The sequence below is a fragment of the Ruditapes philippinarum genome, unplaced genomic scaffold, assembly GCF_026571515.1.
Source record: "Ruditapes philippinarum isolate M1 unplaced genomic scaffold, ASM2657151v2 ctg3714_1_1_1_1, whole genome shotgun sequence".
NCBI classification, from domain to species: domain Eukaryota; kingdom Metazoa; phylum Mollusca; class Bivalvia; order Venerida; family Veneridae; genus Ruditapes; species Ruditapes philippinarum.
Window position 1 is genome coordinate 28848 of NW_026862021.1, and position 23294 is coordinate 52141.

A 23294-nucleotide genomic window follows, 5' to 3' on the forward strand; every position below is an offset into this window, starting at 1 on the left:
GCCTTTCAAGTCGTTATTCTCTGTGCTGGGCAGCTTGGGTTATAAGCAAACAACCGTTTACATAGGGTCATTTTACCTGTCAAAAATCAGTACCACTAATAGGTCAAGATAATCGAATGAAAAATTGTGTTACAAGCATGCCGTATTATCAGAGTACATATAATGACCTTTTTGAGCAAAACTTAAAAAAAAACGTCAATTTTTTCTGAACATGACTAAAGCTTAAGAAAAGATCTTGTTTTTATTGAACTGATTCTGATTATTATGAGCAAAACTTCAAATGCAAAATACTTATGGACAAAATTATATAAAATTATGAACAAGAGCACTTTAAACAGTAATTGAACTTAATAAACATTTATATAAACTAACGACCATAATCTATAAGTCATGAAGGCAATTTATTGAAATTCAACAATGTCGAATTCCGGGAGACCTTATATTTGACTGGGACATTGCTCTCTCTTTTCTTCGTGTTAGTGGCAGTCTTATACATATGTCTAATTAATATGTCTAATGTGTATGCCTAATAAATATGTTTTATAATAATATATGTTTAATGCATACTTTTAATAATTATGTCTCGTACATATGTCTACTTAATATGTCTTTTAAAATAAATATGTCTAATGTATATTCCTAATAGATATGTCTTATATGTTTCATTGATATGTTTAATAGATATGTTAAAAAATTTGTCTAATAAATATGGCTAATACATATATCCAATACATATGTCTAATTAATATGTCTAAAAATTGATATGTATAATAGATGTGTATTATAGCAGCTGGGTGTAATTTTTGTATTAATATAAAATACACAACATTATAAAATTACAATCAGTAGGCTTCTTCGTAACGATGAATATTAAACCCTGAGTGATATGAATTATCTCTCACTGACTCTCAAACAAAACTGAGATAGAACTTGAAATTGAAATTAAGTCGGTCATTATTTTAATGATATACCTTTTTAGAAATTAAACAAAATGGTATTCCGCTACTACTCTTACTTTAAAATAATTATGCCGTTGTACAGAAATCGTACCTAAAATGGTTATAGAATATTCATTTTACCGTGTTCATGAAATTATAGATACATAAACATATTCGTTAGAAGTGCATAAAAGCTTATTCTTTTTGAAAGTAACATCATTCTATCTTTTTGTCAATCACCATTTTCCAAGGTTGCACATCAAAAATGGGGGAACGAGTTTTAACAGTTATTTTCCATATCTGCCGGCTCTGACGTCATAGAAAACACTTTCAAAGAAGTGGATTTCATCTCCATGACCCCGTCACATACGTCACGTTTTTCGCGTGACGTTGCAGGGACAATTTTGCTGCTTCTGAAAAATGATCGGCGTCCGTTACCTTGGCCACGAAGAGAATGACAAAACGTGTTTACAAAGGCCTCCTTGAAATTTTCGCTGAACGCTAGAAAGAACACTGGATTCGATATTGTACTTAGAAGTGTCATCGCTCGGCTGACCACGTGCGGCCACTCTGAGAAATTTGAAGTATCGTCCATACCCATGACCTCCTGAAATTATCATTAAATCTATGAATTTGATATTATAAACCTGTTTTATCTTCACAATCTAACATTTTATTAATCATATATACTTATTATATCTGATATAAGCTCTGATAGAGTATTTTGACGTCACAACTCACACAGGATGGGTTCTCACGAGACATTTTTACGTTGAAATTGGGTCACCTGCTATTTGTTCGTTATATCTTTCACTTTTTTTAATAATAAAAAATATAAACCTTGTTACAGGCAAGGTTTTTCCGATTTCAATGATTCATATTTTTCCAATGTAGCTTTTGTTCTTTTCGAAATATGCCTGCAAACATTGTGACACTAATTTCCATCAAAATATTGCCGCTTCGATTTTTTTGCAAGCAAAACGGTAAAAGTAAAAGAATTACAATGAAATATTACAGATCATTGGAATCGGATAAATTGTACCTGAAACATGGTATATGCTTATTATTTATAACGAAAACTTCCGTAAGCGGTGACCTCTTCTTACCGTACACAAAATGTCACGTGACAAACCAAACCAAACCCTGTCACAAGAAAGATACAAATTATTACACAGGGGGAGCAATGAGACATGATATTAGTTTGTGTATGTTTATGTGAATGTCAATTAATTGTAAAACAAGTTACAACCAAACCGGCTCCAGGTCTGAGATAATAAAGAAATTCTCTGAGCTCAAACACAGATCTCAGCTATTTGATTGGTCAGAAACTGTCACAGAATGTTCATTGACCAATTAAATCCCTGAAATTTGAGACAGAACGCGTACAAATGTTTTATTACCTCGAGTGTAGCAGACCGTAACACTGGTTGTAAAAAGATCCAGAAAACTGATTTAAAAACGTACTTTTAAGAACTTGATTTTCTTAGATAAATTTGTACATGGATTCAATCAAAACACACAATTATTAAGAACAATGTGAAAGACATTATTATATAACTGTTGAAAAAATGATAAATACCGTCATCGCAAAAATGATGAAGTACGGAGTCCAAAGAGCCACAAAAGTGACTGTTATCCATATCAGCATTTTTACAAGCCTAACCATCCTTGTTGTCAACATTTTGTTGGCTCTCCTCTCTTCGTTTGGCCTGTTGCCAGATGATCGCATGCACGTGGCCCTGAATCGTCTACCGTGTCTCCAGACGTATAACATGATTTGCGTGTAGCAGACGACCAAAATAAACAACGGAACCAGGAAAGCGAAGACGAATACCAAACTGGCGTAGATTGTCTCAAAATGTTCAACAATGCCTTCAGAACCACAGGATTTGTATGTGATGTTTGAATTATACTCGCTCCTATCGTTGTACACGTTGTACTCGTAAATCTGCGGAGCTGAGACGAAAACCGAGCCAATCCAAATGACAATAATGGCGGTGAGTGCTCCTTGACGGTACAGCTGTTTCTGGGTAACTATTACTCTGTAACGGTCGATTGCTATGGCGACGATCGTAAAAATAGCCCCCATAACGCTAAGCAACGGTAGAAACATGATCACCTTGCAAACAAAATTTCCTGAAACAAAAACGTTAACATTAAAGGTTTAGAAATATTAAAAGTATGAAAAGACGAAAAGATAATAAAGAAAATACAGGAACAAGTAAAAATAATAGAAACATAAACCCCGATTCAAATAAAAGTTGAAACCGAGGAGACATTTGTTTGATTAATTCTTTAAAGGCCCATTATGCCCCAGAGATACTTTTATATTTATTTCCCAAAAGCTTTTTATTTTTGATGTCCTTTTCTAGTTTCCACAAAAGTTACTCATTGGCAACCTTCCTGAACTTTTTTTTGTTTCTGTTGCTTTTAGGCAGTTAGTATACTTGTAGTGATTTAGTATTTTGTATTGAAGTCATAATACAAATACATTTTAATACTTTTACTATAAATGATATAATATTTTGATCTACTTTCTTTAGGTGATAGCAAATATAAAACCATTATTTAGTCGTTTTTCGTATTCCATTTTAAAGAAGAAAATATTTATTTAATTTGCCTTTAACAAAACATTCATTATACCAAATACATGTATCCGGTTTTAGAAAAATGTGACCCCCCCCCCCAACTTAGCTTGCTGTGAACAAAATATTATCCTGCTTTTCAGAAGTAGTACCTGTTTAGCAATAATTTTCTGCATACTAGCTCTTAATGGAATTAAAAGACGTATTTTTTTCAGACAGGTATTAAATCAAACAATAATTTTATAACTAAAGGCAGAAAATATATATTAGCTAAAATGCTTCAAAATGAAACCGGATCATAAACACATACAAGTCCAAAAAATTAGTTTCATATAAATTTACATAGATTATTCAATTTTTGAGATTATTCTATCAGAAAATATGAAGAAAAAAATGCCTGGAATTCAGTCCTACCACCTCCGTTGATTTGCTTTTGTCACATTGCAAATGTAAATTACAAAAAAAAAACAAAAACAAAAACAAACAAAAAACAACAAAAACAAAACAACAACAACAAACAAACGCAGTAACAAAATGATGATAAGGTCTGCTAAATCATTAATCGCACATAACATATACATCATTATTTGAATGACCTTGAATCTTTTTATACTTTTCTAGATTTCTTTAATTTGATTTTAATTGAAATATCTTGGCTCATCTAATATGCAGCTTTAAAATTTATCAATATTCTCAATGGTACTGATGCGAATAGTAAAGAGAGTTAGGAGACAGTTTGACTTTATGTAAAATGATGTCGTTCAAAGTAATTGCCGTATGTTTTGGCGGTGTGCAGAAAAGTTGTTATGGACACCCTAGCACCGCTCTATCTGTTATGACAAAAGTCACACGCTGGGAAGGACGAAGCGGTGTATTTTCAAAACAAGCGAATTAAATCAAAACCCTTTTGCTGTGCATTTGCACGTGATGTATCAGTCCTCATTTGAACAAATACATTACCTTAATTGCAACTTACACCTTGTTAGCGTGTTAAAGCGGCCTTCAGTCTTTTCTAAAATGTTAAATACATGTATGCTATTTTTAGATTAATCGTTTTATATAATTGTTAGATTAGAAGAATTAAGGTGGAAAATGAATTTTGCTAAGGCTAAGGCGTACAACAGGTTGAAATTTAAAACATAGATTTCTTCACACACAAAAAAAAGAAAAGAAACAAATAAAAAACAAAAAACACAAAAAACATGCCTTAACATTAATGATACATATTATATTTTTATTCTTATAATGACATGCGACCTGTTTTTGTAGGAAATTGAACCCGGTTTTTCTTTCACTACATTAGAAAATACATCATAACTAGGAGGGACGTAAATGGAATGGCATGATGAACCTCAATCGACTAATGAGAGAATAGGGTAAGCACTTCCGATTTGTCAAAGGAGAGCGGAAAAGAAATAATTCGCCTCATTTTTCTGTTTCAAAGCATTAATATGAGAGGTGTATTATTATATGTGTTTTATTGTTCATGGTTTTGTATCTAAAATCTAAATATTTTTTTAAATGGGGTTTATTAACCTCTGATGAAAATAAAGTATAAGTGATCTGATTGTCGTCAGATCGTGATTATCTTAAAACAAGGTCGCTCTACTTTTCAGCTGATGAAATCGGGACAATCTAGATTTAGTTTAAGTTTCTCATTTACAACATCTATTATAAATTCGCATAATAAATTTTCAATATATTTTTTTCAAGTTTTTACCCAACCCTGCGTTTGGCATTTTTGTTGATTTTTAGTTGTATTTATTAACTTACGATGAAAAATGAAAAAAAAAATACCATGAATGACCACTCCCAAGATTAACTAATGGAAGAACATCTAAAAATCTAAAAATATCCACAAAGGGATGAAATACACACGTACATTAAAAACTACGGATTAATTTTCGCACGTTAGTTAAGAGAGCCTCTCGAAACCAAATCTGTGTATTCCATTGTTTTCATTGACCCCTAGAGAGGTTTCTAGAAACGTTTTTGCATGAACAGAATTTAATGCTATACAGTTCTCCTATATTTTGTGTACTGGTTCAAGTATTAAAGCAGCACACCTCCAGGTCACTGTTTATTGTCATGAATATTTTGAAAATTTTAAAAGTATAATACATGTATTGTATAGTAACCGAAAGGAAGCAACTTATACATTATCAATGACACTTACAATCGAATTTAATAACAAAAAGAGTCTAAAATATGCAAAATTGCCCTTACTGCGTTAGTAACGTAGTAGAAATATAGTTATAAATAATGACAAATTAGCAATAAGTCACTCATAACATGTAAATTATTAATTGAATCTTTCTACTTTTTCTAAAATCTTAGTACATTTTTCTGAAGTTTGATTTTATTTAAATATTTTGTCACATCTGGAGGCATGCTGCTTTAAGTCTATGTATTTTCTTTAACGTTCCAAGCTGTTTCTGTTTTCTTACTACAGGTTTAAAACGTGAAATATCATTGGATAATTGTGTCATTTAAAAGTTCGCTTTATATAAGCTAACAAGCGTTTATAATGGCTCATTCAAAATACGTCATTTTACGTCAAAGCTGACACATAAAATAACAATGTTTATCAAGAAGAATTATTTATAATACAACTAATTATATACAAAAAAGAAATATAATGTAAGTGTAAACACTAAGAAGTATTACGATAATCCCTTCATAATTTATGTTCATGATAGCTAAATTCATTTGCAATAACGGGAAAGAATGTATATTAAAAAACATTCAATCATGGCATTAAGAACCCGTGGGGGAACAATCCTTAATCAACTTCATTATTATTTTTTTTGTTTGCAAATCATTAATTAAGACACATAAAAGAAAAAATTAACCAATCTAAAGAGGTCGAAAAGTAACGACATAGGATCGATTGTCGCTATTGCTGCTTAAGACGTTTTATATTTATATTTTATTTTATAAGTCGATTACCGGTTGCCTGTAACGGTTAAGGCATCAGAATTGTAGTTTATCCCTGCGTGATCATAAGAGGCGACTAAACGGGTTGGAATTACTGGAATCTATGCATGTCTTAGCTCCAGCAGGTTAGGTGGTTTTGACCCCTGGTGTTGCTTCAAGTTTGTAACACACAAGGTTAGGGAAAATCATCTTTCCTGTTTCGGCGCCCACATGACCTAATTTATGTTGTTGCGCCGTAAAACCAAACCAAATAAAATAAGTGGTTGTCCTAAATGTATGGTTAACTAAACGCTGTTAGTTTCATTTTTTCAGTTTCTGTCTTGCCAGCTGCTTTGGAATCATAAATATTTGAAAACAAATTTAATTGAAACTTGTTTTTAGAATCAGCGCATGTTCTTTGTCACGGGGAACTTATATATATCATCAACAAATGAACTTTAAATTTCCGATATGTTTCAGAAAACATTCGTCAACAATTAACTTGTGATTGGAGAGAATTTTCTACAGAAAAGGAACGAAGTAAATTTCAAACTTCCTATTCAGAAAAAAACCTATCGATGCCCGCCTTAACTTCAAATCTAACTAAATATATTTATGTATTAGTATTGTGCATGAAACTACGTGTCCATTTAAAATTTGTGATTAAGTTTCCCCCCACCCCTGCAATTACTTCAAAGGCCAAACTCCGCGCACCGTTTACGCTACGACCAGTATCTAATCCTGTAAGGGGAGATCACTGCGTAGGAGATAGGATTAGTAACGTGTCCGGGGTCCGTACTCGATAGCGAAAGTTTGTTTGTTTGTTTGTTTTTTTTTTTTTTTTGTTACTATGTGGACAGACTGACCGTCATTAAGCATAGAATACATACGAATTTTTTTTATAGAACTGGATCCTGGTCCCGTGGTATAGCACTGGACCAGAAATGCAGGGATTGCAGGTTCTATTTCAAGCCCCACCATATTAAAGGTATTTCAGGAAAAACTTCAAATCGTGGCTCATGCTTCAGTGCACTGCGCTTGGCATTTAAACAACCGGATTGTAATACAGCAAACTTCCTTTTTTGAGAAGAAAAAAAGTAAGATTTCTTCATAAATTGACAGCAGCCGTGTATAATAATAAAATTATAATTATCCAATGAAAAGCGACATTACAAACGTGCAGTATTATAATAAAATGATATACTTATATACTCAATATTCTTCTAAAATATATAAACAGGAGTTCTGCCAATAGATGCAAATTGACAGAAATTATTTCACTCTGATGAACATAGTCTTTTATCCGATCAACTTTCGATAGTAAATGAAAAGCAATTCCATTAGAGATCGTATAAAATAACAGTGGGATCACTTTTCCTTTATATAGAGACCGGTAAAAAATATCTATTTTTTCAACTAAGAGTAACAAAGTCATTACAGAAATTAGTTTTTCTCTCCAGTATGTTATATTAGAATCATCATTTAGATTCAATCAGAATCGAAATAATTTAGATTGTGAGTGTCGACTTACAGAACAATATCAAAGCGCTGAAAGCACTGTTTTTGCAAAGTCATGTGAAACATTAGTCAACAAGTATATTCAGTGGCAATGTTTACAATTTGTCCTCGTGAAAATGAAAACAAGAAATAACTTTAAAAAAGATACTCTGTCGAATTGAAACTGGTTAACTTGCATATATTAGTTCTTAGTTTTTCTATACAAAGTCATATAGAAATGTTTGCATAGCTTGCATAACAATGACATTATACTTTCTTGTAGGGTTATTAATATTGAAAAATGGAACACTTTAAGATAAGCGTGTTTATAAACGAGCCTGTGAACTAAATTTCTAACACCAACATATACCCAGTCCATGGGCAATTATTTTTTTATATATACTTGATTAATATGCAAAATATATGAAAATTATAAATTGAACACATTAATTGAACACATCAATTGAACATATAATATACATGTATATTGAACATCATAAAGTTAGAGTACCTGATAAGTTCTGATGAATTATTCTCGTTATATTGGAAATTTAAGCCTCGGATCTTGTGTAAAATAACCTTAGTAAGTTCTTACGTAAAATAAACTGTTCACAAGAAAATGTAATGGAGTTATGAATGATGTGTAAAATATTTGTGGGAGAAAATATTGTTAAAGAGAACTTACATAGCTGAGTAATTTAACTAGAAAATTAAAGAACTATCCTGTACATTTTAAATTAGAACTTTCCTTTACATTTTATTTTGTAACGCCAATCACTATCCTTTACATTTAAGTTTAGAACTGTCTTAGAATGACAAGAACTATCCTTTACATTTTATTTTAGAATGACCAATGAAATTTCCAGATTTCATTTTGTAATGTTAAAATGACCAATGAAAACTATTCTTATATTCAGTTCTTCCCTGTTAATTTTACAGGAAGTCAAACTGATTTGTAACAGGCCTTTTGCCGAAAAAAAGAAATTTAAGTCTGTCTGAAGACTCGTTTTCATCTTTATCTGTTCTCGTACGCTACTTTCTAGTATTTTCTAAAAAATTTCGCTTTAGAACTTAACAATTTAAATATTGAAATATTACTTTTAGACAGTTTAGAATATATGCGATAAAGAGCAAATCATTTAACTGTAAAGAGCAAAATTATTTTCTACCCGAAACATTTTGTTTTTTGTTTGTTTTGAGTTTTACGTCCCATCGACACAGTATATGTCATATCGCGACGTTCCAGCTTTACTGGTGGAGGAAGACCTCAGGTGCCCTTCCGTGCTTTATTTCAGGCACGAACGGGCACCCGAGTAGAACCACCGACGTTCCGTAAGCTAGCTGGATAGCTTCCTCGCATGAAAGAATCAAAAGTCCCTGTCGGGATCCGAACCCACAGCGGTGAGGGTGAAGCGATTTGAAGTCAACGACCTTAACCACTCGGCCACGGACGAAGTATTTTAATAGAAACAAAATGTAAAAAAGAAGTTATTAAGAACTACAATTAAAATTTATTTCGTACTCATTATTTCGTTTCAGTTCATTTTACCGTCATATAGCTTGTCGACTTACAAGACAACGATAAAAGCCGAGGGATTCTGATTAAAAACGGATGCGTAGACTGGTCCCCTGCGCACTTCTATTGGAACCATAATAGAACAGGGAATCAGAATAAATGAAAGCAATGTATAAATACCGAAACGGAAAATGTAAAATAAAAATGAACGATTATTTTAACCGACTTCCCTGTCCATATGCTTTGCCTAATTTCATATTATATACAAAGAGACTTTGCAGCAATTATTAAAATTTTCTAAGCAAAGTATATCTTTACTTGATAGTCAAAGAACTTATGAATATAGATATTTCGTTTCCAGAATAAAAAATTCGGCGGTGTACCATATCAGAAAAATCTTTTATATAATTTTACTTATTTTTACAATGGCCAATCAGATTTCTAGATTTCAGATTGTTATTTTAAAACGACCAATGAAAAAGGAGGTTACAGTTGCTCCCAAAATACAGTCGGTTAGAGTGACTTCCACTGATGACATTTCAAATGGGGTAAAAGTTTAAAAGTGAGGTTACTGTTACAAATTGAGTCGTTAAGAGTGACTTTCCCTGAAAATGTTGCAAATAGCGTAACGGTTTAAAAGAGAGGTTACTGTTGCGCTCAAAATAAGGTCAGTTACAGTGACTTCCCCTGATATTATTGCAAATGAGTAAGGGTTCCACAGGAAGGTGACTGTTGTATGGTGTGGCTGATATGGTATTGCGCGTTGCATTGTGGATAGCGACAACGCAACCTATATCGTTATTGCCTTTTCGTCTTGTCGCCAAAATTGACCTCCCCTGAAAACATTACATATGGCATAAGGGATCACAAGAGAGGTAACTGCTGAGCTAAAAAAACAGTCTGTTAGAGTGACCTCCCTTGATAACATTGCAAATGGCGTAAGGGTTCAAAAGAGTGTTAACTGTTCCACTAAAAAAGAGTCGGTAAGAATGACTTCCCATGATAACATTGCAAATGGCGCAAGGGTTCTAAAGGGAGGTAACTGTTGAGCTAAGTAAAGAGTCGGTTAGAGTGACCTCCCCTGATAACATTGCAAATGGCGCAAGGGTTCTAAAGGGAGGTAGCTGTTGAGCTAAGTAAAGAGTCGGTTAGAGTGACCTCCCTTGATGAAATTGCAAATGGCGTAAGGGTTCAAAAGGGAGGTAACTGTTCCACTAAAATAAAGTTGATTAGAGTGACATTCCCTGATAACACTGCAAATGGCGAAATAATTCAAAAGGGAGGTTACTATTGCGTTAAAAGATTGTAAGTTAGAGTAACCTCGCTTGAAAACATGGCGTAAAGATTCAAAATAGAGGTCACTCTTGAGCTAAAAAAATTGAGTCGGTTAGAGTGACTCTTCCTAAAACATTGCTAATGGTGTAAGGGTACTAAAGGGAGGGTATTTTTGCGCTTACAATAATGACGGTAAGAGTGACCTACCTTGACAACGTTGCAATTTCAAATGAATTTTGCATTATTAAATGTAAGAAATTTAAAGAAAAATTTTATTCAGTATTTAGTTGTTTGTATCTTATCCTAAATATTTTTTTTTCTCAACTCCTATTGATACTTAATTTGTCATAATTAATATTTTATCGGGATAAAAACGCCATTGTTAATGTTGTCTTTATATAAGAGATTTTCGACCATGCGACCACATACATGCATGGAGGACATGTTTCAAGGAAAGTGACCGTGCGACCACATACAACACGCATCACAGGATTCCCCTTCTCTTACGAGAAAAAGACAAAGAGTTGTCCGCCCCTTTAATAAAGGGCAGACTTAAAATATATGCCATTGCCTTATGCTATTGATTACACAGATATGTTTTGAATTGGTTTATATACAACACTAGTTATGCAAACCAAACGGGTTATCAGTTTACGTCTTTTTAAGTCCGCTATGAAATCTTAAAAGGATAATATATACAAATGTAACTATTTGTAAAATTTTGAAAAAGTTTTTTCTCCTTTTTATTCTATGTATTAAACAGATTTTTTTTTTAATTTTGAAAAACATGAACGTATCAGAAACGTTTTATATGCATTAAATATTGGATATATATTTCACACGTTGTTTTCAAATATTTACCTGGGGGCATTTTTGTCGAAGTACAGTCCCAGGACATAACTTCAGCCTACATGTGTACATAAAATTAATAAGGGTAAGACAGACTGAACCCTAATAAATGAATAACAAAGTTAAACGTCATATTTTCATGTGCCTTGATAGCGCAGTAGGCAGAACGTCGTGTCAGTGTTATTTCGTGCATTAGGATACATAATGTTTAAAAGTGTTTTATGTATCTTTTTCTTATTTGACCAGTTTTGTTTCAAATTGTTACAAATGCATGAGAATATTTTTGTACACAGGTTGATATAACGTTAAACATCAGAAAAAAGCATTATCAGAAAACTAAAAAAAAAATAATGAAATGAAGTGTGTTATATATTGATCCATATATCAAATTATTAATATTTCGTAATCGAAGTGTGTTTAAAATTGTTTGATTTTTAAAATGTTAAATGAAATTAAAAAAAAAAATCACTTGAAATGTAGTTAGTTTCTTTATAAAGAGTGGAAGAAAAATGAAGTAAAAAAAGAAACATAAAATAGAAGCAGAAATTTATAAGAACCAAATACATGTATATTCAAATGAGCATACAAAAGACAAAGTGAAAAAAGGAGAAAAACAACAACAACACATCATCATCATCATCATCAGAGTAACATGGCAGAGCGAAGGGTTCAAACATATAACTGTAAATCATAAAAAAAGTAACTGTGACGTTGATTTACCAACTGAGTCTATACCATGACACACATGTTTTTAGAATTAAACTATATAGCCGACATTCTTATTATTAATAGATAGCCACAACTGATAGACGCTGATATTGTAAGAAGAAATCTTAAACCTATGGTTATGTAGTATGTAAATTGTAAGCATTGTTGAATAAAGTAAGTTTTAACCAAATAAGAGTTTATAACAGAGATTTATTTATATTATGTATTGTAATTTTCTACAATCTCCTACGCAGTGACCCCATTGATCAGTGCCAAGGGAGGTAATCACTGTGAGGAGTTCGAAGTATATGGTGACCCCTCGTCCAAATTTTATCGCGACAAAATAATATTATATTAATTGATTTAAATCTACAATAATCTCTTGTCTGCAGGAATATATAGGTTTGCAGACCTCTTGGGATCTATGTCTCTGATATAAATTCATTATCAGATTTAGTCCTTTGTAAAACGGAAATATTTGGTTTGCTACTACTATTTGTGTGTATTTATTTTGTGTTTGAAGGTTAGTAAGATACTTTGATAATTAATCTAAACACTATTTAAATCGTTTCGAACTTTTGGTGTTATACATATGAAATTTGATAAGGCTTTTCATTGTGTAAGCGCCATTGCCTATTGATGTAATGAGCTAGTTTGGCAAAGTTCCAATTTTATTTTAACATGATTTATTATTTATGTTTTAATGTTTTTAAGACTTACAAAGAATGGACGTTCTTATGAACTTATACTATAGGACGTTACCTGAATAGATGTTGTGTGTGGAATATGACAGGCAATTTTAGTACGACACAATTTTCACGGCATTTGTCTGGTAATTTTGTTACCAGACACGGAACATTTTTGTACAACCCTTTTTTTATTAGTGATTTTTTTTTAAATTTAATAAATATTACGTCTCATCCTAAACAAATTAAAATGGTCAAAATGTGTAATAATATACCTGGTTAGCGCACGTTTTTTCCGTGTTATACATTATAAGGTCTGTCGAGTTTTTAGGAATGGTTGGTAGCCTAGCCCAGTAGGGCTTTGAAAGACCAGCACTTGTTGATATCAGCTTCATTACTACATGTATAACATACACAAATGGCAAAATGACATAAAAAGTTATAAACAAACTAAAACAGTACAGGAAAAAGTGAAAATTATTTTTACTGCTCGAAGAGCGGTATATCAATCTAACATTATTATATAAATTATCTCATTTGTGACAGTGTCATTATAATACAAGTTTACTGAATATATTTCAATTGAGACATGATAGGCTATATATTTAATGCCTTATGTTTTGAAGAATCTGTTATGAATATGATTAATCGAAAGAAAGTTTTCTTATCTAAAATACTTTGACAAACATTTATTATAAAGAAACAATTCAATCGTTAGCGGTTAAATAGATGCTTCTTATATATGTAAATTATATTAAAATTATAAACTTTGAATATAACTGATAATACCAAATAAGTTTGTTTTCTTGTGTGCTTTTCGCTATTTTCATGCACATTAGTAAACGTGAAAGTGGACGTACTTGGTGGTTTCGTTTATGTTTGACAAAATTTATAACTCTTTACAACAGCGTAAAATAATTTGTAGAAAAAACTTTAAACTCAAAATTTTCCAAGAAATTAAATATGATCTTCCTATAATTTCATAGCGAACTTACAAGAACGAAAACTGATCTCCCGATTCGTTTGCATTACTGGTGTTGTATATATACTAATTCAAGACACTTCTGTGAAATTAGCCACCTTATCAGTATCGATAAGGAAATGCCATATTTTAGTCTGCCCTTCAACTAAAGGGCGGACAACTCTTTATTTTTTCTCGTAAGAGAAGGGAAATCCTGTGATGCGTGTATGTGGTCGCACGGTCACTATCCTTTAAACATGTCCTCGATGCATGTATGTGGTCGCATGGTCGAAAATCTCCTATATAATGACAAGGTTAAAATGGGCCTTTTGGTCCAGATAAATTCCTAATTATGAGAAATAAAATATTATTAAGTGTTGAGAAATAAAATTTTATTTAGAACTAAATACTGAATATGAAAGTTTTTAAAACTTTTTACAAGCAAAGTTCTTTGAATCCGAACACCATTTGCAATGTCATCAAAGGAGGTCACTCTTACCGACGTTATTTTGAACCATTTGTCATTTTATTAGGGGAAGTCACTCTAATCAACTTTTTTGTTGAGCGCAACTGTTACCTCCCTTTATCCTTTACGCCATTTGCAATGTTTTTAGGGGAGGTTACTCTAATCACTTTTTTTGAGCGCAACTGTTACCTTCCTTTGAACCTTTACGCCATTTGCAATGTTTTCAGGGGATGTCACTCTAATCAACTCCTTTTTAGCGCAACTGTAACCTCCCTTTTGAGCCCTTACGCCATTTGCAATGGCTTTCAGGGGAGGTCATTCTAACCGACTCTTTTTTTAGCGCAACAGTAACCTCCCTTTTGAACCCTTGCGCCATTTGCAATGGTTTCAGGGGTGGTCACTGTAATCTTTTTTCTTTTTTTTTGAGCGAAACAGTTCCCTTCCTTTGAATTCTTACGCCATTTGCAATGTTTTCAGGGGAGGTCATTCTGACTTTTTTACGCAACAGTAACCTCCCTTTTGAATCTTTAAGCCATTTGCAATGTTTTCAAGGGAGCTCACCCTAACCGACACTTTTACCGCAACAGTAACCTCCCTTTTTAACCCTTGCTCCATTTGCAATGTTTTAAGGGGAGGTCAGTCTAATCAACTTTTTCTTCAAAAGCCTTAATATAAGATAAAAATCCAAATTGAACTTTCTTACTTCTAATTAGTTTTTTTAATACAAAGAACAAATACAAATTATACTTTTAGTTCTCCTAATTAGTTTTTAGATCGTCTTATTCGGATATTTAACGGACATTTTTATATGTACAGGAAGTCCTCTGGTGTCCCTCCTTGCACGCGTAGACCTACCGACCTGGATATCTTCATCACATGAAAGAATTCTAAGTCCCTGGTGTTCGAACCCACAGCGGTGAGGGACAAGTAGATGGACAGTAGTCCATTTATAAGTTTACAAAAGGACGCAAAGCAATAGACTTAAAAGGTGAGTATTATATGCACCTAACATGTAATGTAGTTTAATACCATAATCAATTGCATACAAAAAGGTCATGTAAAGTGAAATGGTCTATGATGAAACATACAATACCTTGTTGATAGTATTAAGTACCATGTGTGATAACAAACAAAATAAGTAATTCATCATTATAATGATAATAAATCATGTAAAACTATATAAACAGTTTTTGTTCAAGAAATATTTTGTAAGAATATCAAAATGATACGTTTCGTTTGCTTTTGTCAATACTTGAAATATTTCTTTAAAAATGGGACCATTGTAGACCAGTTCTATGGTGGCTGATTTTTGCCATTAGTGTTTTCGCCCTGTGACCCCGCCAAGCGAAAAGTCGAGAATAAAAAAAGTTATAATGGCGGGGCGCAGAGCAAAAGTACCCTTAATAGCGGGGCGCGGAGCGAAGTTTTATAAATAAAACTAATTAAACAATTAAACTAATTAAACTTGTTTTCGCCCGCGCCCCGCCGTTTAATTTTTAAAATATCGCTCCGCGCCACCGCGGGGCGACGTTTTATCAAAAGAATCGCGCCCACGCTAATCAGTTTTTTCCGTTCCACAACCCCGCCGTATTAACTTTTTATTTTCAACTTTTAGCTTGGTGGGGAACACGCTACTTAGCGGGGCGCGGGTCTAAGTTTTATCTTATTAAACTTCGTCCGCGCCCCCACTAATAAGCGTGTTTTCGCTCCGCACCCCTGGCGTTTTATTTCTGCGCCCCCGCGGGGCGAAGATTTATTTATTTATTTATAAAACTTCGCCACGCGCTCCCGCTAATAAGCGTGTGTTCGCGTTGTTAATTCACGACATTTCGCTATGCGCGGGGCGAAAACACGAATGGTCCAAATCAGTCACCATTCAATTCACTTTGAAAAGCATTTGCTTCATCTTGAATCGGCAGATGGGTCGGGACATTTTTATGTCAACGCTTTTTACCAAAGTAAGACTAAGATTCGCATAAAAAACGATATTCTATTAATTCTGTGTATATTTCATCATCAACCTTTACATATTTTTATTTTTATTTATTTATTATTTGGCAAAAAAATCTCCTATTTCCAAAAGACTTTTATCATGTTTTAATAATTTTCAATGTAAGAAAAATCCATAATCTGAAAGGAGACCTTCAAGCTTTAACGATTCATCATATGACAAACTTGTAACATCACAATTTCTCAAATTTTTATCAATATTAGACCCGTCAGTAAAATATACATTTTTGTGGAAATTTTCATTATAACAACAAAGTAATATTTTGATTATCTATAAAAGTTCTGTCATCAGCTTCTAGAAAATGACAAGTTCTAGAAAATCAATTGTTTTAGATGAACAATATGATTTATCTAAATGAAACTGAATTCCAGATTAAATGTATTGTGACCTTGATTTTATCATAGCGCTTTACTGTGTGGTATCTTAGTTCATTTATAACTTACGTAAATTTTAAAAAGTCTGTCTTTTATTATCAAGTATCAAGTTCTGTTCAATAAGAATACTTTCTTTAAGCAACTGTTTTTATCAAATGAACTATCAGAAATAGTTTCACTTCTAATTTCCATTGATATAATCGGAAACAAGATAAACAATAGTGTAACATAATTAATGACAAACATCAATATCGCACTCACGTATTGTATACTAATACAAATTACTTGATTCAAGAAAAACTTCTTATCTTCGCTGCAGTATTGGATTAGTGCTTATCCGTGTAATATTTTGATAGCACAATGTAATTCTATAAAAGGATCAATTAGGTTTTAATCTTTGATAATATTGTAAGTCTCTACATGTATTTATGGTCGGTGAATGACGTAAAATACAAAAAAAATATTAGCAGAAGATATTGTAACAAACGAACATTATCAAAGATCCACTGTGTTTCACTTATAAATTGACATCCCATGAGCTCATAGCCCCGTTTAATCAATGAAATCGTGTTTGTGAATTGAAAAACAAAATGTCTTTTTCCATTTTCGGTACTGCGTGTCATTAACGTCATTTCCGTTAGGTGTCGCAACCAGATTTCCATATTAAGGTACGCGAAACCATCTCCTAAATAACGCTACGCATTAGGATCTTACGGGCACCAATTAGAGGGCACTTCTCGTGACCTTTCAAACAGCCAATCATCGGCGAGATTTTACAAGATTGAAGCGGTGCGGTTTCTAATTTTAACCGCTGAAAAACCAATACTGAATAGGTAATTTTCACAATTTCGAGAACAAACATGGCGTTGTCCATGCATATAGCTGACAGGTAAACTGGCAAAACAATCTTCCACATTTAAACTGATTATTTGTATCGTTTTCCTGTGGATATTGCCGTTTATTAGCCAGGCACTACTTTTATCTGGATTTAGTGTCATCCTACAGGGAAACTGTGTTTAAGTATTGTTTTATAAATAATGTATCTACGATTATCCTCAATAAGGGCTTTGCTTTTTTCATGATTTCAATTTTTCATTTTCAATTTTACAAGTTCACCAGCACTGGTTTAATGTGACATTTTTTCACTTGATATTTTTTTAACTGGTTGTGTTTTTGTTTGTTTTTTGCCTATGATGGTCTCTGAGTTTTCTGAATATGTTTTCTACAGATGTAATCATAACGTTTTCTGTCTTATTTTTCTTTATTGTCAAATTCAAGATTTATACATTTTTTTTCTCTCTCTCACTACATTGTTTAATATAATGAGCTTCGTCGTTTGCTTTTTGTGCCTTTATGTTATTTTATTTTTTACTCTTTTTTTGAAAGTTTTTTTTCCGAATCGAGCTTTGCTTTCATTTGACCTTATTTTATATTTAACCATACTTTTTCAATTTCTATACTGCATAATTATGTATCATTTTATCATGGAATTATGCGACGTGTGTTTTTTTTGTGTGTTGATGTTCTTTTCTAGTGTTTTATGATGTTTTTAACAGCTACCTGTTATCAGATTGTCTATGTCTTATGTCTTTATCATTGCCTTGAAATCATCCCTTACTTCAATTAAACTCTGTGTGTTTATTTACATTGTTTGTCTAAAGACCGTACTCGTAGGTGTGTGTGCGTGTGTGTTTGTTTAACACCGCATTCGGGTATTCAACCAATCTAATATAAGTTTTGTTGGGGGTTTAAGTCACATTCAATAGCCATATTCAAACTGTACAGGTTGGTTTGAGGGAGACCTTAAAAACCTGTGTGCGCATTGTGTAAGGCTCGAGCGACATCTGAGTAACAAAAGCAACACGACCGTCCGTAAGCTGGCTGGATAAGATCCCCACTTAAAAGAATCTTAATTCCCTGAAGGGATTCGAACTGACAGCGGGGTGAGAGCACCAGCCTTTACCACTTGGCCAAAGAGGACCTAAGTTCATAGTAAGTGTCATATATTTTATTTCATACTATTTATCTTTAAACTTGAAATTAGCAGACTAATCGCAGCAGACAGCGTGTTTAATATTCTATATAAAAAGTAAAATGTTTTGCACTGATAAAAATATCTAGCCGAAATGTCTGCAATAAATAATCACTGAATGTTCATGTTTGTATGGCTTGTTTATTAATTTTAATATCCTATGATATTTTAGATGATAATGAGTTAATGTTATTGCATATAAATGTATAATAATAATAATAATAATAATAATAATAAAAATAAAAATAAGAATAATAACAAAAACAACAACAACAATAATAATAATTATAATAATAATAATAATAATAAGATGAAGAAGAAGAAGAAGAAAAATAATAATAATAATAAAGTCAACATTTTACTTGCAATAATAGAAGTTGTAAAAGCTAATATTTAAAGAAGGAAATCGAAAGGATATTCGTCTATAAAATAATTACATCTGTATAACTTACCTCCGTAAAAATCCTGACTGTCAGCTGTAACATTTTTGAAATGCACAGGGATTACGATTCCCGCATGTATGATATCACTGGCCGCCAGGTTAGTCAGAAATATGTCAATAGACGCTCTGTAACGCCCGAATTTTACCACAACAAAAATCACAAAAATGTTCAGGAGCACCGCTGAAAAAAGAAAGAACAACATGTAATCGAATCAGGCATTATTTTCCTTATTTTAGCAACAAAAAAAGAAATTAAAGGCACAATATGCCTTAGAAATTGCTTTAGTCTTTCTTCTCATTTTGCTGTTCCGTTATTGTTTCCAATATGTTACTCTTTGGCCAATTACCTACTTCATCTTTTGCTTCTTTTGCTTTCTGGCAAGAGTACAGTTATAATGATTTAGTAATTTGTATGGAAGTCAAGATACTACTATAACTGTTTACATTTAGCTACTATTATGACACATAAATTCACCTTCACTGCTACTACCTTCAGGTAATAAGCATCTTACATGAAAAACCTTATTTAAACGTTATTAAACTCATTCTTTCTAAAGAAGAAGAAATAGGTTCCTTTCTGAAGCCTTTAAAAATTATTGAGTAACAAAAGAGATATGAAACCTGATAAACCCTGTAGTATTTGAACAAAAGCGATGCCGCGGATTGTGTCGCTGGTTTATATTGAAACATTTGCAGTATTAGAAAAAAAACAAACAAACGATATTCCTGTTTAATATTGCAATATTTGCAAATAAGCGAGAAAAAAAATGAACACAAGCAATTTGAAGACAAACGATGCCACTGGTTTATACATGACAAAAAATGAACAAAAGGGAATGAATTAAGGAATGAATTGAGTATAATATTATTATATGTGAACAAAATGAATAACGTTGAAGGATTAATATGATCGAATAATACAAGGAAAGTTTTGTGCAGGGGAAGCCGTTTCGATTCCCCGCATCTCCTCTGACCCAAGTATTTATATACTACTTTTAATGTACTTGTATTGCATTGCATTACGTTGCATTGCATTGAATTGTATTGTATTGTATTGTATTGTATTGGCCATATTACACCAAAAATGTACTAGCATGTTGTTGTTTGTTTGTTTTGTTTGTTTGTTTTTGTTGTTTTTTTGTTGTTGTTGTTTTTGTTTTGTTTTTTGTTGTTATTGTTGTTTTGTTTTTTTTTTTTTTTTTTTTTTTTTTTGGGGGGGGGGGGGGGGGGATTGGAGGGAGGAAACAGATGCGAGCATTTCACTGCCTTTTTGTTATTGTATTGTGCGAAAACATAAATACAATATGCATTATCGTCTATAATGCGACCAATTTCCAGTGCTCATGGAGGTACATGTATTACATAAATTTATGCAAATGAGTTTCCCTGCCCTTCTTTTTAGTTTGAAATACCATAAATTCACGTTTTTCATGCGCTTGATAAAAACATCATTAGAAAGCTTTCTTCCTTGTCCTAGCGATTGTTTGACCTTTATGTTACAATAGATGTTGATTTATTTTCAATATGCTGTTATTTAATTTATAATGACGTTTTTTGTTATCAACAGATGCGTTTTTAATATTCTATATTTCATAGTCTCTCCATGTTGGTAGCTAGTAGCACCTGATCCACCAAAAAGATGTATGTACAACAAATGATAGACGTTTACCATATTTAGATATAAATATCGAATCTGACATTAAATTCAAGATACAGTTAGTTCCTCATTCTGACTCAATGTCTGAAGGCGCTTTCTCAAGCACCTACGCAATACCGCTGTACAAAGTGCATACAGCCAATTAAATCACTGTAAGGAGTTTGGCCCTTTCCGCGGTAAGTTTTGTACTTGTTAACCGTTTGTACGATAGCACCGTATATTGACCACTATTTGGCGTTTGGTGGATATTTGTCAGTGCCATAGAACCCCCCCCCCCCCCACAAAAAAGCCAAAAAAAAAACCACATTTTGTATCAATGATATCCAAAAGTATTATAAAGGGATCGGTGGCCTAGTGGTTAAGGTGTATACGTCTCAACCCAGAGATCATGGGTTCGAGCCCTACTCGGGTCACGACTATGTTCCTTCAGACGACACCAGTACCGGTTGGTTCCAGGAAGCGGACTCGAAAGTGATTAATATAAGTTGCAAGAACTTGTTTCGCAATCGAGCTTAAATAAATATGTTTAAACCAAAAGTTTTGTACGGTGGCATAGAGGCGACATGTGCACTTGTCTATATGTCTCGTGCGAACTAGAAAATCATGTCATTGCAACAAGATAAATAAAAAGTACACAAAATGACACCTATTTGCCACCATCATAAGTCTACGTCATTCATTTCCTACAAATATTATAAAATAAATGTAATAACTGCATATAATATCAATTTCACAGCGATGAAGTGTATTAATGCCTGTATGTTTTGTTGAAATTTGAAGACAAAGTCCACATTAGACACATCATATTCTGTCATAAAAATAATATGTCATTGTTAAATTTCCGTGGACAAAAGAGCGTACATTTTAACCTTTACCCTTTTGGCGGCAAATGGATAAGTGCAGACAAAGATCATAACTTTTTAATCAGTATTATTTATGAAACTGTCCCTAAAATGATAAAATGGTTTTGTCCAGATTGAAAGATGAACAAGACAAATTAAGATATTTAGTGGGATACAGTTAACCCAATTCGGTACATCAGCTTTCAAATTAAAAAATATATGAATCATAATCTGTACAATTATGAAAAAAGTGTATGTTTTGTCAAAAGGTTGAAAACAAATTACATTACAAATCTCAGTAAATATTTTACCTATCAAGCAAAACGTCAACATTATCCAAACAAATGCAGGGTTTCTTCCAATTTCTGCAGGGCCACTGGCTGTCATTTTTTTCTGCCTAAAGTCTGCGATCTAAGTCCGCCACACACACATGTACAACTAAATATGTTTCTTGAAATATTTCCTATTTCCGATATCTTCTACCTGGTTCTTTCAGTTTTCCCAATAAGAAACATGTACGTTACCTGTGATTTTTTATTGTCAGCAAATAGAAAATAATCCAATATAAAACCATACTTTCTGCAATTGCACTACGTAAACATTTGATTTTTCCGTTCATCACTCCGTTTAATATTGATGATTTATATTGAATTTTGATGAAGTATGATGGAAATTCTGCGCAATGTTATGCTTAATGTTGATCAGTGATGTTTATTTGTTTGCTGTTGTTCTTCTCCAAATACAGAATGTATGTAGAACAATCAATATAGTCTTTAGATTATGATAAAAAAACAACATATTTTTATCGTTTTCAAATTAACATTTACAAATCTGTTGAAATTATCTCGATATAAGTATTTTAGTTTTAAAGTTTTTTTTAATTGCTTTAACTTACTTGTTAGATATGCCAACAATCCAAAGTCAGATGATGACATATTCATTTCAGAATTTTACTCGACGAAAAAAAAACTTTTTGGACCTTCCCACCCCCCCCCTGCACCCCCGTTCCATCACATGCTCCATTTCAATAGAGATTTCAGCCTCGACAATCTTTTCTATTTTTCAGACAGTACAAAGTATTCCTCTTGTTAAAGATTTCTAAACACGAGGTATAATAAATATGTCACACTATTTTTTTGTAAATCTATTGATGGCAAAAAAGAGACAGAAAAGGATTCCGTAGTTTCCCCCTTTTATCAAATTGAAACAGGTGTCTAAATAAATCTGTATGTTAGCAATGATTTTGATCTGTGTCTTGAAAGGCATTTCATGATGCAGAACTTTGAGCATATTAAACAAGATTATTTTGTTTTGTTTTGCTATTTTTAGAAAAGATAAACGTGTGTTTTGTAATATTTCAACAAAAGATTTAGATTATCATTAAGATTCTTAGATAGAATTAACCAGTAAAACTTGAATCCTGGAAGAATTTTTTCCGAAGAAGTCGAAAATAATTTATCAGTAAAATCAAAATCTTGGGGGATTTTATTCGAGCCCACGTATTTCTGAAGAAGTCGAAAATATTGTTAAAGGTCTTAA

General features: G+C 32.5%; 1 protein-coding gene across 1 annotated transcript; it reads right to left on the minus strand.

The window, feature by feature from the left end:
- Positions 1–1218: 1218 nt before the first annotated feature.
- On the minus strand, positions 1219–22323 carry LOC132717693 (pyroglutamylated RF-amide peptide receptor-like). Its single transcript, XM_060701231.1, has 4 exons — positions 22067–22323; positions 19267–19437; positions 2518–3074; positions 1219–1545 (listed from the first exon to the last, which is right to left on the minus strand). Exons 1-4 carry the CDS (start codon positions 22140–22142, stop codon positions 1219–1221), a joined length of 1131 nt encoding a protein of 376 aa, XP_060557214.1. The 5' UTR covers positions 22143–22323.
- Between the last annotated feature and the right edge of the window lie 971 nt (positions 22324–23294).